Source organism: Phoenix dactylifera, chromosome 11, assembly GCF_009389715.1.
Source record: "Phoenix dactylifera cultivar Barhee BC4 chromosome 11, palm_55x_up_171113_PBpolish2nd_filt_p, whole genome shotgun sequence".
NCBI lineage: Eukaryota > Viridiplantae > Streptophyta > Magnoliopsida > Arecales > Arecaceae > Phoenix > Phoenix dactylifera.
In genome coordinates this window covers 6,723,928-6,746,559 of record NC_052402.1, presented here as the reverse complement: position 1 = coordinate 6,746,559, position 22,632 = coordinate 6,723,928, and the positions used below count along the sequence as shown (strand labels likewise).

Genomic DNA, 22,632 nt, shown 5'->3' with positions numbered 1-22,632 from the left:
TGTAAGTTCTCTTCTTTTTAAACTTCTGTTTAATAGGGACCACATAAAAAAATGTACAAAAAATTATAATTATATCTCAAAAAAGTTTTAAGAACTTCTCAACAACCCACAACGATTCAAAAGTAGTTCAATAATAGGTTAGACTTTCTCCAATTTATGTACCCCCTTATAATGCTTGATGGTCGCATTAGATTTGTGTGACAATGATCGATGATCAATATTTCAGCCATGCATAGAATGGCCCTTGTGGATCATGCAGATGAATCATGGTTGACAACCATGAAACATGCTTGAATTGTGTACCATATACCATACATTAGAATATTTCATAACAGACTTTGAAAAAAAATGGGCCTGTTCATGCATCATGACATACAAGAAAGATAGATCAAAACTTGAATTCCAATTATCAAAACATAACAGACTTTGAAAGAAAAAAAAAAGAGAAACCCCAAAAAATTTCTTCAAGGGTTTATGAACAAAGTGTAGGGAATCAACCATATGAGCATCAGATCATTCAATCGAACCCGCAGAGTAATAATCAAGTGTAATACCCTCGAAACCCTATTTTTTCAAAAAACAAAGGAAAAAAAATCCAATTTTTTAAGGGTTTTCTCATACCTTGGGGAAATTAGAGATGGGAGATCAGCAGTATAGAGAAGGGTTTAGAATATCTTGACCTAATATTAAATTACTTTTAAGTCCTCGAATCACAAACTTTGTTTGAAGTTTGTGAAAGCCTACCCACATCATTTTACATATTAAATTTGTCAAAGAATAGATATCTATAAATCACTAGTTTAGCTTTAAATTACTAGCAATTATGGGCGGCAGCAAGTTAGGTTAGGTTAGATTTGAGGTCACTTTCGGTTTAGAAAATCTCTAATTCATCCCGAGCCCATTTATAACATGGTTGGAAGAATAGACTCATTCCGAACTTATTTATTTTATACACGCACATACATAATCACCAACCCAATTAATACTTTAGTTGTCAATCACGTAATTTTAATAAATTACAAAATAGAGTCAAAAATAGGCGATCTAAGTTAGATGCATCCAAATAAAGTAAAAGAACAAGAAAAAAAAATGGAGATTAAAATATATTAAATCAAATCCACACTATCTCCTCCAATTTTCTTTTTATCATTATCTTTACATTTTTTTTTGCCATTAATCTGCTCTAATTTTTCATTAAGTATGGCGCAATGTGCGATCATAACCATCCTAAAGGTTTAGAGACAGATTTTAGTAGGGCGAACGACTAGGTTGGAAGGCTTAACCTATACCCACCCATTTATAATTGGCTTGGTTTTGACTCTCTCTCACCTAATTCTTAGGTTAAAAACCCAAATCTAAACTCGTTTGTTTAGCCACCAAGGTGGTAGTACAGTTGGAATGGGGCTTTGCTTTCACCGGTGCGGTCCAAGTTCGAAACGCGCGGGCTGGACACGTTCGGTGGGAATGCTATCAAATTTAACTAGCACTGAGGTGGCGGTGGGTGACGTACTCACACATAAGGTGACCCATGGATCGGAGAAAATATGAGCAAATTTCTATCTGCATCGAATTTGATGGAGTGAGAGCCTAGTCGGGGCTACTACGAGGGATTGCCGGGCTCCGAGCAACCACATAAATGGCAACCACAAATTATCTCAATCACGAAACTCGCCTAATTTCCAAGAAAACGGCATGGGGCTCAAATAATTCTTCACCAAGAAGATTGGGGTGCAAGAAGGCGCCGATCCCCCAAATCCATTTCAACTTCCAGGATTACGATTTCCGGTAGGCGCCATGGTTCTGGCGGCCGCTCCTACCACCATAGGCCCCAGAATCCGCTGCCGCTTCTCCTTCTTCTCCCCTCGAAAGCCTCTTCCTTTACCCACCACCACCGTCAAGAAATTCTCCTCTTCCCCTCCTCCCCCATTCCTTCTTCTCTCCGGCCACCGAGCCCTCAAACTCTCTCCTCTCAAAGCGTCCTCTTCCTCCTTCAATGGCTTCGCTCACCCGCAGAATATTGGAACGAAAACCGGGAATTTCGATGCGGAGAGCAGCGAGACGGGGTTTCGTGAGAGGTTGGTGTCCGGTCTTGTGATTCTTCGCTCCTTCTTGCCCGGTGGAAGCTGGTGGAATCTTGAACTGGAAGAAGAAGAAGGAAGAGGTGGAGAGGAAGCAAAAAGTGATAGAAAGAAGGGTGTGTCGGTGATTGGTGCTCTTCGGCGAATGTGGATGCTGGTGGCCAACGATAGATGGGTTATCTTTTTGGCGTTCACTTGCCTAATGATTGCTGCGGTATGGTGTTTCTTTCACATTTATATCACCCTGTCTGATTGAACCGAAATCATTTTTTGATTTCGTCATTGATAGATATATTGCTCCAGTTGGAGTTAAAATGTATCCGATTATGGGCTGCGCAAATAATCAGAATTTTAACATGACTACTGTATAAATTGGGGAAAATATGTGTTTGTTCGTCTTCTTGGATGCTAATATCAAACCTTTTGCTGCTGGGTTTCATCTTACGTAAAAGATGCAAACAGCGTAAAGGAATTGATGGCTGCAACTCTGAGGCCACGAGGCGTCTCCATGTATATAACCAACTTTATGAATTGCAATCAAAGAAATGCCTTTGTGAGCAAATCAAATAGGTGGTGGTGTTAGCGATTGCAATGTTCTTCTTTTGTGCTATCATCTGCCTTTGTTAGCTGTGTGATTGAGGCATGTGAAAGTAAACAGATAGAAAAATCACTGTGTGGTATGTAATATATTAAATCCACTTTTCCTGTTTTGGGGATTTTATCGATAATATGGTGAGGAAGCTTTTGACAATCCTCATTTCAAACATTTCATAATGAAGAAATAAAAAAATTCTTATTATGAGTTATAGGATTTGAGCGATATTACAAGAGAAAATGTCATGATCGTTTGAACTCTTAGAATAAGTTTTGCTAGCCTTGTACCCACTCATTTAATGCATGCATGTCTACCTAACCTGGACAGGTAGACATCTTTGTATTAGTCATTATAAGTTGGTCGGTAGTTATTTCTTTGTCTACTTTTTTCAAGATTTTGTGTAATGTGCTTGCTTATAATAGCAAGAAAGATAGTGACATGACCATTGCCATTTGCCATTCTGTGTTCTAGTTTGAAAGTAATATTCTCTAATGCTTAACAGAAATGTCTTTTTTTCAACTCTTTGCAGCATTGTTTTGTTACTAACCTATGTTTAACTTTATGTTATTGCAGCTTTCAGAGATATCGATACCGCATTTCTTAGCAGCATCGATCTTTTCTGCACAAAGTGGCGAAAGCATGATATTCTATAGAAATGCAAGGCTGCTAGTGCTGTTGTGTTTTGCATCTGGAATATGCAGGTTAATATCTTGTATGAGTCTTATCCCTGTTTACCCTTTCAAATACTTTGTAATGGTTCATCCAGAAGTAAATTTCAGGTCAAAACATAAATGCTATCTATTGATATCTGGCTATTATGGTTACGAAATGAACAATAAATTGTTGATGCAATAGCAGTGGCCCCTTTCTAAGATTTATTCACTCACATACCAATTAATATCATTCATGTTGCTTTTAAAAGACACAAACAGCAACACAATGTGTTTCCTTGAGCTGTACGCTATATTCTAGTGTAGATGACTTTCAATCCATTCTTCTTCTATGTGTAGTCTTGATGCATTGTAGTGTATGGCCATGATGCATGCTTATACGGTCAGGGCTGATTATTGTAATAGAAAGTAAAATATTTGCCACCATTTCAGTTCTCTAGAATGACAGAATAGCTATTTCACATCTTGAAATTTTTTGTAGCAATTCTCATTATATGCTGGCCATCTAATGCATTGTTTTATTCACGGTGCTTATGAGATCTGCTTTTCAAGTCAGTTCTCGGCTGCTAGTTTCAGCATCCATATTTTAGCTCCTAGTTCGGGCTGCATTCAGTTTTTTCTCTTCTTTGTGAAATTAACCAGAATTAGGTTGCACTCAATGTTGTGTGTTCTTTGTCAATGGCCATTTTCAACTTATTAAACATTTAAATTAGTTTAGGTTCATGGCTGGGATACTATTCACCCAACTGACATTTATGCTTCTTGTACTATTGGACCACATGGCCCCCATATGCAGCCAAAAAGAAAGTCATATTCTGATTTTTGTACAGCGTGATCTTAGAGTTGGAGAAGAGTCAAATAAGTGTTGTTATCCTAAGGATATCCAAGAGGTTGGATCTTCATTTACCAACCACAAAGAGGATTGGTTGGATGTTCCTAAAAGCTTAAAATTTGTTCACAGTAATGGATCAGGTTGGATTCCTCACAAATACGGTCATCACAATGTATAGTGGGTTCTATGAATGGTTTTACCATCCTTAATTCATCAAGGTGGAGGCCTTGCACTGACATGTGGATGTTTTGCACATTAGACCAATCAATATTGCAAATCCATCCCATGAAACTACTCTGGTAGATGTAGATTTTAGATGCTGCAAGTGGTCCCTTGACCTAAGTGCATGGTGATTTGTTATGTATTATGTTCAATCAAGGTTCACCGAGTCGGTATCGGAGGTTTTATCGGCCAACAACCAGTTCGGTATGGTATGGATCTGCACTATGCTGTTTTGGGGCATACCAAAAATGGGGAGGGGGAGAGGGAGAAAAGGAGAGAGAGGAAGAGAGAGAGAGAGGGAGAAAGGAGGAGAGCCGAGTGTTAAACCCTAATCCTAACTCTAGCACAGAGAGAGGGAGGGAGGGAGGGAGGAAGGGGGAGGATTAAGAAAAATTCTAACTCTAATCCTAGCAGAGCGAGAGAGAGAGAGGGAGAGAGGGAGAGGGAAGGGGGGGGGGAGTGGGGACGCTTACTAGTGACAATCGAGCGCGAGGGAGGGGGTGGTGGTGGTGTGCTTCTCTCTTGCGAGCTGGGGGGGGTTGATTGCGACCCGGGGGGTTGGGGAGGAGGAGGGATGGAGGTGGGGTGGGGTGTAGGGGCTTTTTAATCAAATGGTGGGCACTCGGCCTGTTTATAGAGTCGATGGGGCGGACCATCCTAGTTTTTTGTTGGCTCGGTTCTGCCTCAAACTTGGCAATTCGGGGCGGTACGACCAACCATGCGATTCAATATTTCTAGTGTCAAACCTACGTTCCAACGGGAGTATCATAGGGCACATCTAGGGAATTGATTGGGTCACCGAGTTTGACTATAGGAGGGGTTGAGGTTGTTCAACAAGAAATCTATTTAAAGGCACATATTTATTTCATGATGAAAAATATGCTCATAGATGTGAAACCTGAATTTGGTTGCTAGCCACTTGATTGAGTTGGTGTTGTTTTGTCCAAATTAATATTTATTATTTGTATACAATCAAGGTTTCCATGTAAAATGATGTATGCAACATTGGTATAATTTGATGTAGGGTCCTAATGGCTATGATCACAATAGTTATGGGTTGGCTGTTTTAATCTCCATAAAACCATTTGAAGATAGAGTAGGATGGAAGGATTGCACTGTAGTAAATGGCTATCATGAAAGAATGACCCCCCTAATTGCATCTTATCTTACCATAGACCTAAATATAAAAAATTGGATAATCTTTGCAATTTATTAATGGTTCACAACATCTAAAACTATGGCTAAAACTGTCCATTTAGCGACGCGTATGTATTAATCAAGGTTCGCCGTACCAGTACCAGACCCCGCATCGGTGCCACACTAGCATAGTGTCGGTATGGTATGGTATGGAGTTTTTTTGGCATACCGAACCTTGGTACGCCATCCGTATCGGTACTGGTACCGTCCGGTATGGTATGGTACGGCATACCATGGTATTAATATATATTGATGCATGAACGTATATATAGATGTATAGACAAATAAATTGTATATGTATATAAATTTATGTATTATATTATCTATGTATAATATATGCAAAGTACATTTTTTCCCCTTAAGGAATTTTCTTATAAGGTTTTTTCCCCTTCATAAATGGCACATGAATGTTTAGATGTAATATACATCACCAAAAGAAAATCAGATTGTATACAGAAAGGAAAAAAATAATGTTGTACAAGTAGCCACAAAAGTTCTTCATTTTACACCCAAACCTTCTCCTCTGGCAAGATGAATGATTGAGTATGAACATCGATTTGTACTGATCAAGCTTAGACAAAAAATAGAAAATTGTTGTTATTCTTAACATTTTTCGTTTATGAGTCTATCACAGCTTTCCCAAACTACACGAATCTTAAATTGGTTTTTCTTTTTTATAATTATCACCAAGGTACGCCGTTTCGATACCGGGCTCGGTATCGGTGCCACCCTGTTACTGTATTGGTACGCCCAGTATAGAGGGCAATTTGGCATTTCGAGTGTTGGTACGCCTCCTGTACCGCATACCGGTTCAGTATTGGTACGATACGGTATGCCTCATGCTGTCCGGTTTGGTACGGTATGGCATACTTTGGTCACCACTGTTAATTTAATGAATTAGTATGAGAATTTGATTAAATAAATGAAGAAGTTGAACAAAGATGATTGAATGACTTTATGCTATGTCCATTAGCTAGGCAATATTAGGTCACCTGGACAATAGATTAGGTCCATCATCTAGGCTTGCTTGAGCCCCTTTCTTTTTATCGATCCCAACACAGCTTCTATAATTCTATCCACCATTTGTTAAAGTTGAGTAATGCATGATGACCATTCTTGTATGTGGACACAATATTGGAGCAAGGATTTAGTGCCTGTACGTGCTGGTTTGTATTTTAAAGTATGTAATGCACCGGTTGGATATGGGCACCTCAGAATGGTGTGCATTGCTTTATCATGTGCGTTTGTATTGGTCCTTATTGACACTGACTGACATAAACCAAGCAAAGCCATGTCCTTGAAACTGGCCCTTGGAAGGTAATCTGCATGGTATGATATGCTACAACTCGTGATTGATATGGAATCAAGTACGACAAGCAATGCTTAAATCCTTGTCTAGAAATTCTACATTAATACATGGTTATGTCTAGTTTCTGGGAGTAGTTTTTGGCCATAAAACTTGTCACTTTATAAATTTTGTTGCTTCCTCTAGTTACTATGGATTTGCTTACATAGCACATCTTTGCTCTGATTATAGTCATTATGAAATCAAACAGCACCACTGAGTCATTCTGAATTTTTAATCAAATCCATTTCAGTTGGTTGTTGATATGACTCAGTCTTGCATCCAAGTGGCTTATGATTTGGTCCCGACATACTCTTAGATTATGTTTCTTGCACAACTTACGATCAGATTTCTCTGTCATAAAGTATAATGAGCTGATGTAGCACCATGAGTTCCCTAGCCCATGATGAAAACTTCATGTCAAGCGCTAGTCATTTTAGTTGTCCAAGTTATTCTTTGATAGCTGTGCATTTTGAGGCCTTAGTGATTTGCATCATGTTACTAGAAATTATTACATTCTCTTAATTGTCCTTTGTCCTCTTATTTCTATATTCCTAGAACCTAGTAAATTTTCTTAATAGTTTCTCAGCATGTAGCCATTTCTGATAGTTCTAAAGTTATCAAACACTTCACCTTATAATGTCTTCAAATATCTAGAGTTTAATTGTATTTTTAATTTAAATTTAGTATTATCTTTTGAGAGGTGACATCATGGTTGCACACCGTTATGCATCTTACTTTTTGGAATATCAGCACAACAGAAAATATATAAGGAATCCTAATAGGATTGTTTGCATTAGCACCTCCAAATTTTAGAATAATGTCAAGAATCCATACAGAAATACTAGTTTGTTATATGTACATTGGTTCTTGGGGTACTTGCATGGTCTCAACTCTCAAATGAGAAGGCTTTGCATGTATCGACCTGTATTGCAAATGATTTCTATACAAAAACACAGTAATTTTTTTGGCATAAATGATTTCTATACAAAAACATAATGTTTGTTTTCTTCCCTGTTTTTAATTCTATGACTGCTGATTATTTTTCATTATTTGAACTGGTTCTCAATGTCAGTTCGATTTTCATAAATAGTGTGTAAAATATTTTGACTTTTTAATTTGTTGACATGATGTGCAGTGGTTTACGAAGTTGCTGTTTTGGCATTGCTAACATGATATTGGTAAAAACCTGCCAATTCTCCTGATTCTTTTTACTTTCCTGAAATAGGTTTCCTTTGATTTCTTTGTTTATAATTAGTGTATTCTTCACAAGGAGAAGTGTATTATTAAATTGGATTTTGAAAATTCTGCAGGTTAGGAGAATGAGAGAAAAGCTCTATGATGCTCTCCTTCTTCAGGTCAAAATTATATTGAAAAAAATTTCAGATTAGTTGATTCAAGCAATATTTTCTGAGTTTTTCCTTGTACAGAATTTTCTCATCATGAATCCTTAATTTACTAGTACAATCATTTCAGGATATTTCCTTTTTCGACGAGGAAACAGTCGGTGATTTGACTAGTAGACTTGGGGCAGATTGTCAGCAAGTATCTCGTGTCTTTGGCACTGATCTTAATATGATAGCACGCAATGTAGTTCAGGTGTCATGTTGTATGGTTCATTTTTCATATTTTATTGTTGCTGGCAACTTTGCAATGTTATTTACTTTTCTTGAGTTCATTCCAGGGCACAGGTGCATTAATATATTTGTTTATTTTATCCTGGCCTCTTGCATTGTCTACACTGGTGATCTGCTCAGCCTTGGCAACAATAATGCTCATTCATGGCCAGTAAGAAATTGTTTCCCTCTAATTTAGTTAGGCTACATTTCTCTGAACATAATAGTCTACTCCTGTAGTTTCTGAAATTCATAATTTTGGGTCAGTAAAAAAGGCTCGAATCATATCTCTTTGTTTTATACTATTTTCAAGTTTCACCTACGAGTCTAGACTCTAGAAATGACTAACATGAGTTAATGCGTGGATTTTCTGGAGGTTTCATCAAAGATATTAGGCCAATTATTTTATAAATATTTTCTTGCACTATTTTTTATTGAATATGCCATCTATTTCATAGGAAAAGATACATTGCTTTCAAGTTTTAAATTTTTATGAACTGCATTATATTACTGTAACAGCTTCTTAAATGTTACTTCATCTCTGATTCTTGGAAAATCATATTCATTTATTGTTCCTTTAACAACTTTCCTATGTGGAGGTATGACTGCAAGGTGGTTAAACTATAACAATCAAGTGCATAAGTTCTAAAAGAGTTAAATTTAGGATCTTGATGTTAATGATTGGTGGTTTGGCATTCTTTCTGTTGGTCATGACCATGAATTCTTGATTTGAAAAATGATAAACAGAACAAACACTAGTTTCATGTCGATAAAACAGAAATGAAAGAGAGAAAGGAAATGTTGCATCCACCAGCATAAATTTTTGTTGAAAAGGAAAATTTCAGTAGTTTCTATTAAATTTACTTGATAACATTCAAGCATACATTGTAACATTTATTCAAGCATAATTAGATTTTAGTTTGATCATTTTATTAATGGATAGGTACCAGAAAAAAGCGGCAAAATTAAGCCAAGAGCTTACTGCATGCGCTAATGAAGTATGATCATTCTTCTTTGTTGTATTGTACTTCAAAATGCAATACATTTACTTATGCTAGATTTTCTCCAAATTTTCTTATTTTCACTATTTTTTGAATAAGGTTGCACAAGAGACATTTTCTTTGGTGAGGACAGTCCGAGCATATGGAATGGAGAAGCATGAATTTGGACGGTTCTCTCTCTCTCTCTCTCTCTCTGTCTGTCTCTCTGTCTCTCCCTCCTCCCCCCTACCCTCTCACTCTTCCTCTCACCCTCTATCTCCTCCCTCTCTTTCTCTCTCTGAGCATATGTGTGAGCGCATGTACCCACCCAGAGCTATCTCACTCTTTTTATGTTGTGATATTCTCACAGTTCTTATAGTTTGCAGTAACATTTGTGACAGATACATAAAATGGCTGGGGCTCCTGTCTAATGTATACTTGCGCCAAAGCATGGCTTTTGGGTTTTGGAGTTCAAGCTTCAACTTTCTCTATCATTCAACCCAGGTCTTGTTTCTTTGCTTTTAAAAAAACCTTTTTCTATTATTATCTTTACTGTGTGTGTAAGGAGACTGAACATGTTTTGGTGTTCTCATCTCTTAATATTTCTTTAGCAGATGCCAAGGCTTTGTATGCTCACTCAGACACACACATGTATGAACTGATTATGAGGAGCAAGGTTGGATAAGTTGCAAGAATGCAATAGATTCCATTACTTGACTGCTGTGGCCCAATACATAGATTAGAATAGGATTTGACCCTCTTATAGGGAATTTTAGTGCTGTTCATGCATGGATACAAAACAGCATGACAACATCACCATCTCTATTATTATATTTATTGTGGAATGCCATTTTCAATTGTATTATAAATTGATATTGAAAGTCATTTCGTGCTTTCATCTTTTAATATACTATCATAAATGATGTCAATCTGTATTTTAAAATTATCTATTGCTTTGCCTTGTTGACTTAGATCTTGTTGTCTTGTAAATAGTGCAGTTATATATCAGAACCTTCCTTCTTGCTTCCTCAAGACTTCTGCACCTAGGGAGATCTTGGAAAGTAAATCCCTGATGTGCAGTTATATATCAGAACCTTCCTTCTTGCTTCCTCAAGACTTCTGCACCTAGGGAGATCTTGGAAAATAAATCCCTGATTTTGGGAACTAAATTTGCATAATCATTAAGTTAAATTTCCCTTCCCGCTAACTGTGCTTCAAAGTCTCATGGCAAAATGATGCTATTAGACATGAGGCGAGATTTCAAACTTTGGTTCTGAACACAATCAGATATTCTATTTTCATGTCTCACAAATGACAAGTGCCATAAATGAGATGCATGATTCGTTTTAGGCGTATCTTATATGCGCTGAGAATTTTCCTATTGGTGTTGCTTGCTACAGCTATGGGCATGAAATGTACATGATGAAAGAAGGCTTAACCACTGAAAATCTGAAGTGATTACACATACGTCTTCTGTCTGTTGGAAATCGGACTTCCATGTAGTCTTTAAGGAGGGAAAAAAATGAAGTATACCAATAAAAATGGTAAAGTTTCCCATGGAACGTTTTTTATAAGCCCATGAAGTATACAAATAAAAAATGAAGTATACATATTCCTTATCTTTAATTGTTACACCTGGATACATCCAAAATGGAAAAAAATAATATTGGCACCCATTTTGATACCTTTCACCATGAAGATTCTTAATTTTAATTATTCTCTTCGCCATGAATAAAAACTCTATGGACTCATTAATTTCCGATGGCTGGTGACACTCGAATCCAAGGTTTTAAATATTTTACCGAACATTGTGTCGTTTTTCCACCGGAATTGTACAGTATCAGTACAGCAGTAGTATTGGTGGCACATACTGAAATTAACAGTGTCAAAAAGAATGAAAAGTTAGAGGTACCAACCGGTATGGCTAGTATGTGCCAGTATAGATGGTTTTAGCATCCCGACACCTGTGCTGGTGTTGGTTTTCCATTGAAACAATATGGTACCAAATGTATCATTCCATTCCACTGGTTTTTGAATGCATGCTCCAATCACTTTACGAGGAGGGTATGGTTACTGTTTGCAATGAAAATACAGGTGCATAGGGTACCATGTATTGCTTCAATTTTGTATCAGAGATGGGTAATAGAGAAGTTGATCTTAGATATTAACTCTTAGAAACTCCTATGCAAAGCCCATGGAGTTGAATGCCTTTCCATACAAGGAATAGTCACATGATGTAAGTACTAATTAAAAATTTAAAACAACCATGATATAGAAGTGGTAGATACATCACCAAACATTTATGTTTATAACATAGAATAGTTATGCATCTTTTAGAAGTTGATAGTTGATGTTTTACTTATAATGAAAATGCATGCTACAATATTATCTTCTTGATTATATGCAAAAACATGATTGATTGGTAACCGTGTATGCATGTTTTACAACTTTCCATGTTTCCTTGTTTGTAACAGTTCTTACATATATCTATTTGATTTTTCATTTCATCTGGCAAATAAATGGTTATAGGTTATTGCTGTGCTTATAGGAGGAATATCTATCATATCTGGTCGTATAACGGCAGAACAACTGACCAAGTTCATACTATACTCTGAGTGGTTGATTTATTCAACATGGTGGGTGGGAGACAACTGGTCTTCGCTAATGCAGTCCATTGGAGCAAGCGAAAAGGTCTTTCTATTAATGGATCTATTACCTAGCAACCAGTTCTTATCCCCAGGCAAGCACTTTTCAGCGCTATTCCATGTGGAAACCCTTCTGACCTGATTTAGCTGTACTGATATCTTTCTTAAAAGCTAATGGGATCCATCACTAGCAATGCTGTTTCCCATTCATGTCCATAATTGTTTTTCTTATTGTAGTTCTCAAGCTTGTCTTGGACCAATAATATAGGGCCCTTCTAATTTATAAACACAATTAAAACTGTCTTTTACCATCCATTTCTGTACTGTCTTTTCTCTAACACCTCGCAATGCAATGCTAGATTGGGTATTGTTTATTGTTTTCTGTCCCGTATAAAAAAAGTAAGTGATTTGAATCCACTATGATATCATTTTCTCTTCTATGATTCGATCACTAATCCCATCTCACAATAATAGTGCTTGCTATAAATTTTCACTTCCTCATTAGTTGAAGCATGCATCATCGAGAAGGAAGGACATCTTGAATATCAGGTGGTTTACTGTTTAGTAGTTTTGATATCCCTGCCAATGGCTCAAATAAGGACTAATATCAGTTCACTTTATGGCCTCATGTGTTCTTCCATGTGGCATTATTTTCTTAGTCTTCTTTTACAACAATATCTTGAGAAAGAAACTTTCAGAAACTCAGGAATGAAGGACAGAATATTGTATTCTCAAAGCAATATTTTTTCCATAATCAATTGGTAGACAGTCATTTTTATTTGTGTTCTGAATAATTGGACATAAAAAATGATTTTGTATTGCTTAGAAATTGTCATCCAAACTTTTTTCATGTTTCAAATGAAAATTTCAGTCGCCATGTATTCTTCTAAGTAATGTAAAACTAGGGTGCTTCTTAATCATGACAGGGCGGAGATTACAAAAGCTGGAAGGGCATGTAGACTTCGTCAATATATCATTTCGTTATCCTTCAAGGTTAATGGTCTGTTAACTATCCTTGTATATCACTGTGTGCTAGTTGTTCTCTTAAGCAATTTGATATGCATACATGATACATATATGTGATTTTGTATGTTTCTTCATTTTCTCTCTCTTCTTCTATGAATGATTCTTCTTTCCTTTTATAAGCTATTACATGCTTGACCCAAAAAATCTGAATTTCATTAGAAAGACAGCGAATTTTTAGTTTAGAAAATATGTTTTGTCATGTTAGGCCTATGAAAGAAATCGTTGATGCATGCAGTTAAGTCAGGAAGTTCACTCAGCAAGAAGACCTGATGCAAGAAAATGAAAAAAAAAAACCAGTAAATATTAGCCGCATATAAAAATAAAGATGAGGCTTAGTGGAACATGAAGGTTGCTCCTTTGTGATTTGGGTGTCATGGGTCTGAAACACTGAAATAGCCTCTCCGCAGATGGGGGTAAGGCTACATACATCTGACTCTCCCTAGACCCTACAGTGATAGAAGCCTCGTGCACTGAGATGTCCTTTCTTTATTAGCGGTATAAGAAGATATCATTGAAAGTTTTGGAAAGGGCACTCATTCACTAAACCCCAAAATCTTATTGTACTAAACAATTCAAGTGTATACCAGGACATTTGAGGTTACATGCTTGGGGTCCTTTAATTTTCAGTTGATGCACTTCTATAATCAGAAAATAAGACTTTAATTGCCCAATGTTTTGGACAAATGATACATAATCCTGATTTAATCATCAAAATGTCAAAATATATCCATTCACTACCAGTTCATGGTACATTCAAAGAAGAAAGAACAGTATGCTTGTCAATATTTCTTGATATTTTTCTGTGGATGCTGCTGCTATTCAGATTGCTGATATGTTTCTCTGGTTTCTATGGTATTAAAAATTGCAAATTACATTTCAAAAAGAGAGCTGCATCAGAATATTTATTGAAACATAATATTATCAAAGTGTCCTCTAATGATAAGAAATATGAAGGTAATGGTGATATGAAAAGGTTTTCTCATCCTTTATTGACATGTCTACCCAACATTCAACATCTGTGAAGGTACAAGATAAAAAAAAATAAAAATAAATATTTACCTAAATGCTTTTAGAAGAATGTGTTTTCCATCTCAGTATAACAGATGATGATGGTTATGGAAGGGATGGAAGTGTACGGACTATCTCATGTTCATGACAGATTAGGGACGTTTCATTTAGTATGCATTCTCCAACTTGATCAGATTTAAAAAATTATTTTTATATCTTACTGGTTTTCAACTTCAGATTGTTCTTTCAACTTTGTCTAGGATCATCTTTGTATTTAAGTTTAGAAGTAGTACTTTAGTAATCTTCTTGAAAGTTAAATTATGATTTCCACCTGTTGTTTAACTTTGTCTAGGACCATGCTTGTATTTAAGTTTAGAAGTAGTGCTTTAGTGATCTTCTATGAAAGTTAAATTATGATTTCCACCTGTATTTGGAACATTATTAGTCACGGCCATCACTATGTATATGTTCAAATATATAATTGGTGCTTCCAATGATTTGGAAAGATTTTTGATTTGTTTTGCTTGAATGCAAATTCTACATTTTCTCATTAACAATAAAGCAGAAAATGGTAGATTATGGTATACCATGGTTGGCAAAAGCTATTTAAAAGTTGTTTTGTTATTTTTCTATTGCACCTATCTCATTTCCATCCTAAAGGGTCATTATCTTGAGTAATTGCTTCAGATTTGTGAAGCATTTTTTTTTCTTTGAGAGGGCTTGCCTTAGTCACATCTAAATTCTATATGTGCTTATTCGTTGCATTTGATCTTTGCTAAGGTACCTGTTTTGCGGCAAGTAAGTCTGTCAGTTCACCCAAATGAAGTAGTTGCAATTGTAAGTAAGCAAAATGATTATTTGTACCATTTGTGATCATGCATTTTTCGTTATGGATATAGTTGTTTCCTTTTCTCTTCTCGGATTAGGCCGGTCTTAGTGGAAGTGGAAAAAGCACTCTTGTCAATCTTCTTCTTCGTCTTTATGAACCAACAGATGGTCAGGTAAGCTTCACTCTTGTAGATGATTTGTGGCTCTGTTTTTGTAAAATATCCACCTTCATAGGAAGGAGAGGTCTCCATTTTGATTTCACATTTTACTTGTATTTACTACATATATGGGATACTTATTTGTTTGTATGCATCTGTGAACATGCTTGCCATGGTGTAGTTATGCTAATCTCTCATTTTCAGAAGTCATAAGTAGTGCCTATCTTTCTGCACGTGGCATCAAATGCAGTCATTTCAGTATACAACATCATTATGGCAGCCTTTCGAAAGAACTATGGAAGACTTTTTTGCTTGTAATTAAATCAGCAATAGGTGTAATGTAGAAAGCCGTTTTACTAAATTGATGCCTGATTTAGATTGGAAACAAAGACCACCAAATTACGAGTCAGTTCTTTCATAATTTGAACAATCAATCTTTCACAGTAGAGACACATACAAACAGATTTACAAATAAGTGCATACATATACCACCTTTGTATATGCCTCTAATTTAAGAGGGCAAAGATTTTGTCTTAAACTTAAATAGTATCACACAGCTGTACTTTTCCCAACATTTTTATTGCAGATTTTGTACTAGCTTTTGATTCCATTTTGCTAAGAGATGGAATTGGGTTATAATGCATGAATAATGACATCTATAACAACATTGTGATATGTAATTTAGCAGAAGGAGAAAGTGTTAGTCACGAGGCAAAAAGCTTTTAACTGTGTTAGATTTCCATAGCCTGATTCCAACAGCTTAATTTATTGCAGATTAATCATTCACATCATCACTTAAGTACTCCGGCAAAATGTTACAAGACTTTGGAATATAAGAGAAACAAACTGATTTATAGAAAAGAATCAGGAGTGTAAAAGAAAACAGCAGAAGAGTCGTACTTTTGTATTTAATTTCAAAGGTATCTAAATTCTAAACGATGCAGCCACCTATGCTCATATCTGTTAGGCCCAGGAACCATATATTCATATCTGTTGGTTTTTTTTTTATGTCTATTACAAGAGCAATTCGTATCAACTCTCTGGCAGTCAAGCACAATATGATTCTCCCTCACATAGATTATGTCAGCCAGTCAGACTTTCAAGCCCCCCAAGCACTGGCTACTGCAGTTTCTCTAATTTTTCAGAAACATACCCTCATTTTATATATTGTAGTTAGGCCCTCGGGATGCATATTTGACTTAGAAAAATCTACTAAAACTTGTAATGAACATATTATAGCTTCTAGACACTCAGCAATCTAATTGTAATTAAAAGGCTTGATATCAAATTATGAGAGTAATTATCTTTATGATTGGTGTTGACCGAAATCATAAACCTTCCATTGATATGTTTAATTTTTCTTGCCTGCATTTTTTCCTCCAATGTAAAGGGAACTTGCCATTGAGTTATCAGTTTCATATGCTTTGACGACCTTCATAATCTTCATAGTTTCATAAGCCTTGATGACCTTTCATAACGCAGTCACTGTCATAAATGACTGAGAGCTAACCTCTACGAACTTTAAGATGAAAGATGCTTCACTCTCAGTCCATGTCCTTGGCTTTTTGTTCCCTAGCTATTGGCTTAGGATTTGCTTGATGATTAATCAGTCTCTGCAAACTGATTGAATCTGACAGGTCCATCAAATATCTGATTTTTGGACCGACTGGGTTGGGTCCAGTCAGGTCTGGTAATAAAAAAATTTGTAGAAAAGGTCTAATAATACTCAGACCCAGACCATTCCAATTAAAAAAGCACTTTTGATATTTAAACTTGGACCTACATGTACTTACAAATAGATCTGATTATGTTGCATTCATCTTGAATCGTGGGGCAATCCATCCATTATCAGCCTTTGTTGTGCACCTGATGGAATTGATTGTTCACAAAAGTGAACTTGCAATTCTATTCTGAGTAATGCAGTCAATGTAAATGTTACTGAATCTGAAATGAATGTTATATATCTCTTTATCACAGATATTAGTTGATGGAGTACCTCTAGTAGAACTGGATATCAAATGGCTAAGAGAGAGAATTGGTTTCGTGGGACAGGTTTCAACATACTCAGTTTTGGAGTCGATTTACAATGTTTTTCTCTCAAAAGCAAATCTGAACTTTTAAGATTATTATAATATGCATTAGCAGGAACCACGCCTTTTTCGCATGGATGTGAGTTCAAACATAAAATATGGGTGCCCCAGGGAAGTCACTGATGAAGAAGTGGAATGGGCTGCGAAGCAGGCAAATGCTCACGAGTTTATTTTGTCTCTTCCGAATGGTTATGGTACCCTTGTTGATGATTCTCTTCTTAGTGGAGGCCAGAAGCAGCGGATTGCTATTGCCAGGGCTATTCTTAGAGAACCCAACATTTTGATTCTCGATGAAGCCACCAGTGCACTTGATGCAGAGAGTGAACACTATGTGAAGGTATTTTTCTCCTCAATCAAACACAGCTTGTCAATTTGATGTATATAAACAATTGTCAACTCCAACTTAAAATGTTCTGTTATATGGCTTTGACTTGGTTCAGAGGGTTCTTCGTCTCGTTCAAAATGGATCCAATTTGAGAAGAACTGTTATCATCATAGCGCATAGGTACTTCTCAATGCTCTTGACCCTTTTAAGATACTTCAGTGTCATTCTCATATCGCGATGTTTGCAGGTTATCTACAATACAAGCTGCTGACAGAATAATCGTAATGGACAGGGGCAGAATTGTTGAGGTATGTGCACCGTGATTCAGCAAACCTTCATAATAATTGATGTTCCTTTAACGCTGAAATATATTTGCAAAGCATCCTTCATTCTGTGATGAAATTCATTCAAGTAATGCTGATAAGTATGGTGACCAAATTTCACAATATACTCGACGAAACTTTATTGAGATTAAACATATTCCTCATGAAGCTAATCCACTAGCCAATCTTGTTGGTTGGGAGAGAGATCCCGTTTGTACAATTACTGGGGGCGTGGGGGTGGCGGTGGTTGGGCTGGATTTTGAGAGAGAGAGAGAGGATAATTTACCACAATATCTTTGTTTTTTCTTTTTCTTTTTAGTTCAATGCAAAAAATGTTGAATCGGCCCATACTAAACTGGTATCGGCTCTGACCGGTCCAGTTCGGTATTAAAAATCGGTACTAGACCGTACCAGCCGGTACCGACCCGTACCAGCCCGAACTGGCCCATACCGGTTCCAAATTTTTTTGGAGACTTTTGGATGCATGAACCAAGCCGAACCAGTGGTATCGGTTCGGTATCGGTCCATACTGGTCCGAACCAGTACCGAATCGGTACCGGCGCACACCAATACATCGGTACGGTTGGTACGACGGATCTTGTTCAACCCAATACATACAAGGATGAAGGACCAATATAAGCAAGTGGAGAGCACCATGAAATTACAGCTTCATGTTTTATAGGTTTGCCACCAACCATGTGATTCCAACATTGGTTTTGTGTTTATGCAGATGGGGGACCATATGGAGCTTATTCAAAAAGATGGCTTGTACGCACGACTAGCCAAACGGCAAACAGATGCATTTGCATAGTTTTTGAATTGATGGATGTTGGAAAATTGATTGCTATTTGTTCCCCAAATTTTATCAGTGGAACAATACAGCAATTTGGGATGAAGGCATCATCTGCAGAATTCGATCCTCAGAATGGCACCCATTCTTTTGTAGCTAATTATGATGGAATATAAGCTCACATTATTATGCAAAGGAAATGGTTCCCCCATTTTCTTTAGGAGGAGAGGCCAGGCTCCCCTTGTAACATTCATAAGAGACTATTTTATATAAATATTTAAATGGAAAAATATGACCCGGGTTTCTTTCATCTAATCGACTATAGAAGCTTATGCTGACGCTATCCAGGATCTCACAACGTTAAAGAATTTAAACTTGTACCTTTTTTTTTTGGTTTTTATCATTACTGACCTATTTTTCTTCTTTCTTGTTTTTGTTTTCCTGAGAAAATTTCTGTGCATTTGCAAGAAATTACAAACGAGAGATTGCCCCACTGATCGGCAGAAGTCTTGGGGTAGCTGACCATATTCTTCAAGTGCTGTTTTTTTTTTGGTAGGTTGTAAATTTAGCATGGCCGTGGGAGTTCCAACGATTGCCAATGGAAATGCACATCTGTTGCAGGTCGACATTCTGGAAGGGGACGAACACTTTTCAAATTTAACGTTAGCATGTCATGTCACCAATTTCTTAAAAAAACCAAAAAAATCTCGTAGCTTTCCTAAGAAGATTGTGGGGAGGAGCATATGTTCCCTGTGGTCTTAGAAGTTTTATCTGTTTGGGATCGTGCATGGCACTCGGTTGGAATTATCAATTGGCTTGTGAACTTAATAATAATAGGTGTGATGTGAGACTTGGATTTCCTGAAGGTAATAATGAGGTTCGTTTATGCAATAATGCTCAATTACTCCACATACTCTCTACCCTCTCTCTCTTCTAGCTGGTCAAGTGCATCGCGCCTGCACGTTGCACGTTGCGAACATAATGATTTGTTGATCTGGTACAAACAGCAATCATTGTTTAAATTCTTTAAAATAATTAGAATACGAACATAACGATTTGTTAATTTGGTACCGATAGAGGGAAAAATGGATTATCCAGTTCACAACTAAAATGCCGCCCAGTTTCGGCCCAGTAGACGTCAACACCAACTAGTCGAATCCACACTTCGGCTCCGAGTCAACTCGACTTCGGGACTTCGCCGGAAGCTTTACCAACTTTAGATATTCGCCGACTCTTTCGACCAAGCTCGAGATGTCTTCAGACATTCGCCGACCCATCCCGACCAAACTCGGAGTGCTCCACCGAGTATACCTCGGAACCCGAGAAGCCGAGCTACTCTCAGCACCTCTGTCAAGCCGACCTCGCCAAACGCATGGTGCGACCTCTCAACGAGTTCGGCCTCGTCAACGACCGCACTCATGTGCGTGCCTACGTCCATCTGCGTGGTCATACTTTGCAACACTATCGTGTCACGTTTCCATATCCGGCCTTCAGCAGTCGGTACCTTGACCACTCTGGTTATATCCTGCCGTGACTGTCAACACCCTACCGTTCTCAAGAACAGGCGGTACTACACGCCACCAGCCAGCCTAAGCTGTGCGCCACCCGGCTCAGAGCCACGCCCCCCTCATGATGAGGGCTGACAGTGCCTCTATCACTTGGGCCACTCCACCGAGACTATAAATAGCTCGGTCGGATAACTTCTAAGAAACTTTTTTTTGGGCTGGACCAAACCTACCCCACTCTAACTTGATCGTCAGAGGGCTCTCACGGAAAATCTTGGTGAGGCTTTGTGCAGGTCCGTGGCCGTCGCACAGGAGATGGCTCTTATGTTCTCCTTCCAATCACTGGCGGCTTCCTCGACTCTATCGGTGGGGTCACCCTTAGGCCAAATTTGAACCACAAGAGGTACAAACAACAACCGTTGTTTAAATTCTTTAAAACAATTAGAACGGTTATGGTTGATTTATAACTTTGATTTGTCGGCTAACCCTAAGATCCCTTCTAGTTTGAATCTAAATCTCATTTCCGTAGAATCTAGGTTGACAGTGGCCTTACTTAAATAAACTGTATAATTATGATTTTTTAAAAAAATTCAGTCTAATTCCACCAATTTTTTCAAACAGCCATAAAGCTTTTCTCTGTCCCTATCCTTATGATAAAAATAAATTCACGGAAGTACTGAAATCCGCTACGGCTGCTTGTGGTGACTACACCGGACCAGGTGGACGACCACCATATGTTTTGGGCGCGCCCTATTTCTTGGGCTCTGAGTCGCTGAGAGCAAATCTTGGTCGGTCATCACCCCTCACGCCCTGCTCTCTTCACTGCTCCGTTACGCCTCCCCCGCTCGGCTCTTTCCCGCGATTTCTCTCTCCACTCTCTCTCTCTCTCTCTCTCGACTCTCTAGCTCTCGCTACTAGGGTTTTTGTCTTTCTTTTCTTTTCTTTTTACACCCCCGCATCCGCTTCTTGATCATTGCGATCGAGAGAGTGGGCGGAGAAAATGGGATTCCCGGCGGCGGCGGTGCGTGCCGCAGTGCTGGCGGCGGCGGTAGCGTTGGCGTCGCTTCCACCGCTGGTGGCGCTGGATGTGTCGGGGCCCCACATAGCGGATTTGAACGTGCTGTTGCCTCCCCGCATGACTAAACCCGTCGAGTACCGCCTTCAAGGAAGCGATGGCTGCTTTTCTTGGTACACTTCTTTCATTGGTACTAGTTTTTTCCCCTCAGGTTTCTTGGATCTTAAAACCTCCAAGGCTGTCGCCATCGTCGCCGTCTTTTTTCCCCCCGCAGTTTTTTGGATTTTTTTTGGGATGAAATTTGGATTTCCTTAAATTTATCACGCTTCTTCTTTATGTTTTTTTTCTTGAAATAATTTGCGGCAGTGTGGAATATATTTACTTATTTTGTTTTTTAATCCTCGAATAGCCATAACCTGTAAGCCTTATTCGATCTACCTTTCCAGTTGCGAGTTCAAGGCCTAAATATGCAGTCGAAGAAATTTCTGAACTCCTTACTGAGTTCTTTCTAGGTTTTCTACCAAAACGTTTCGTTGGCTAGGGCCGCAGCTGGTTGTGCTTGAGGCATCACTACTCTGTGATGGCTTGCTCTTAAGCTGCTAATGTCGCTTCTTCTAGTTCTGCCACATGTCTGTTTCACATTACGTTCATGCACTTGGCCATGGCATTGCATTGCCCATTGGGAGGGGGCGGGGTGGTATTGCTTGCATTTGATGAGTATAGATTGCTAAGAACCATATTATAAAATTTATAAATCTGCTGCATGTTCCTTCATCAATCTCTGTACATTTTTAGAAAAAATTGTTACTAAGAAATTATCAACTTAGGTGACTCTTGGTCAACCATTATGATGAGATCTCGAATAGTACTTAGTTTTTCTTTCCTTTATTTTCAGATAAAACAAAAATTTGGTTGAATGGTCATTTACTAAATCCGTGTTCCTAAACCATTTTAATGGACTTTGCCTCACTATTCCGTAATGGTGTATTCTGAAACTTTCTTTTCTTCCGCAGATATCCTTTTATATAGTTCTAACTTCTAACCATGGTCGGCGGAACCGTCCTGAATTGCTCGATTCGGAGCATCCTGAGCCGTACCGGCGGCGGATCAGGATGGTTCCGGCAACGAAACTAAGACTCCGTCGCTGGAGGGGGGAGAAGAAGAAAAAAGAGGAAGAGAGAGAGAGAGAGAGAGAGTGGGGGAGAAAGGGAGAGGGAGAAAAAGGAGGAGAGAGGCCGACTGGAGCCAGCCGGCGGAGGCCGGAAAGCCTCCGCATAGAGGAGGTGGAGGCTGGGGAGCCATTGAGGGGGGGCTTCCCTCTGGTCCCCAGTTTCGTTTGAAATAGGGGCTCAGAGGGGGCCCTTTTATTTTTTCAAATTTTAA

At 38.1% G+C, this 22,632-nt stretch overlaps 2 protein-coding genes across 3 annotated transcripts in view; both read left to right on the top strand.

The window, feature by feature from the left end:
* Positions 1–1,660: 1,660 nt before the first annotated feature.
* On the top strand, positions 1,661–19,039 carry LOC103719818 (ABC transporter B family member 26, chloroplastic). Of its 2 annotated transcripts, XM_008809231.4 has the most exons (18): positions 1,661–2,292; positions 3,247–3,374; positions 8,079–8,121; positions 8,254–8,298; positions 8,417–8,539; positions 8,625–8,728; positions 9,500–9,554; positions 9,657–9,727; positions 9,938–10,040; positions 12,066–12,276; positions 13,108–13,181; positions 14,996–15,052; positions 15,142–15,216; positions 17,179–17,253; positions 17,347–17,628; positions 17,732–17,796; positions 17,864–17,924; positions 18,670–19,039. In XM_008809231.4, exons 1-18 carry the CDS (start codon positions 1,795–1,797, stop codon positions 18,748–18,750), a joined length of 2,151 nt encoding a protein of 716 aa, XP_008807453.1. In that variant the 5' UTR covers positions 1,661–1,794; the 3' UTR covers positions 18,751–19,039. The 2 variants fall into 2 exon arrangements, with proteins under 2 accessions (XP_008807453.1, XP_026665321.1); XM_026809520.2 differs by lacking the exon at positions 1,661–2,292 and having other exon boundaries at positions 3,247–3,385.
* Positions 19,040–21,012: 1,973 nt separating this feature from the next.
* The window catches only part of LOC103719817 (nuclear pore complex protein GP210), a 53,625-nt gene continuing 52,005 nt past the window's right edge, over positions 21,013–22,632 (top strand). Inside the window, 1 exon segment of the mRNA XM_008809229.4 lies at positions 21,013–21,422. Within this exon segment, the coding sequence (XP_008807451.2) occupies positions 21,235–21,422 (188 nt within the window). The 5' untranslated portion in view covers positions 21,013–21,234.

What these genes read in the sequence shown, in the direction of transcription:
- LOC103719818 (XM_008809231.4), top strand. Translation starts at nt 1,795, where the DNA reads ATGGTTCTGGCGGCCGCTCCTACCACCATAGGCCCCAGAATCCGCTGC. An exon ending in CAACCAGTTCTTATCCCCAG is followed by an intron (nt 12,277 to 13,107) that starts GCAAGCACTTTT and finishes TAATCATGACAG; the next exon opens with GGCGGAGATTACAAAAGCTG. An exon ending in GAATTGGTTTCGTGGGACAG is followed by an intron (nt 17,254 to 17,346) that starts GTTTCAACATAC and finishes ATGCATTAGCAG; the next exon opens with GAACCACGCCTTTTTCGCAT.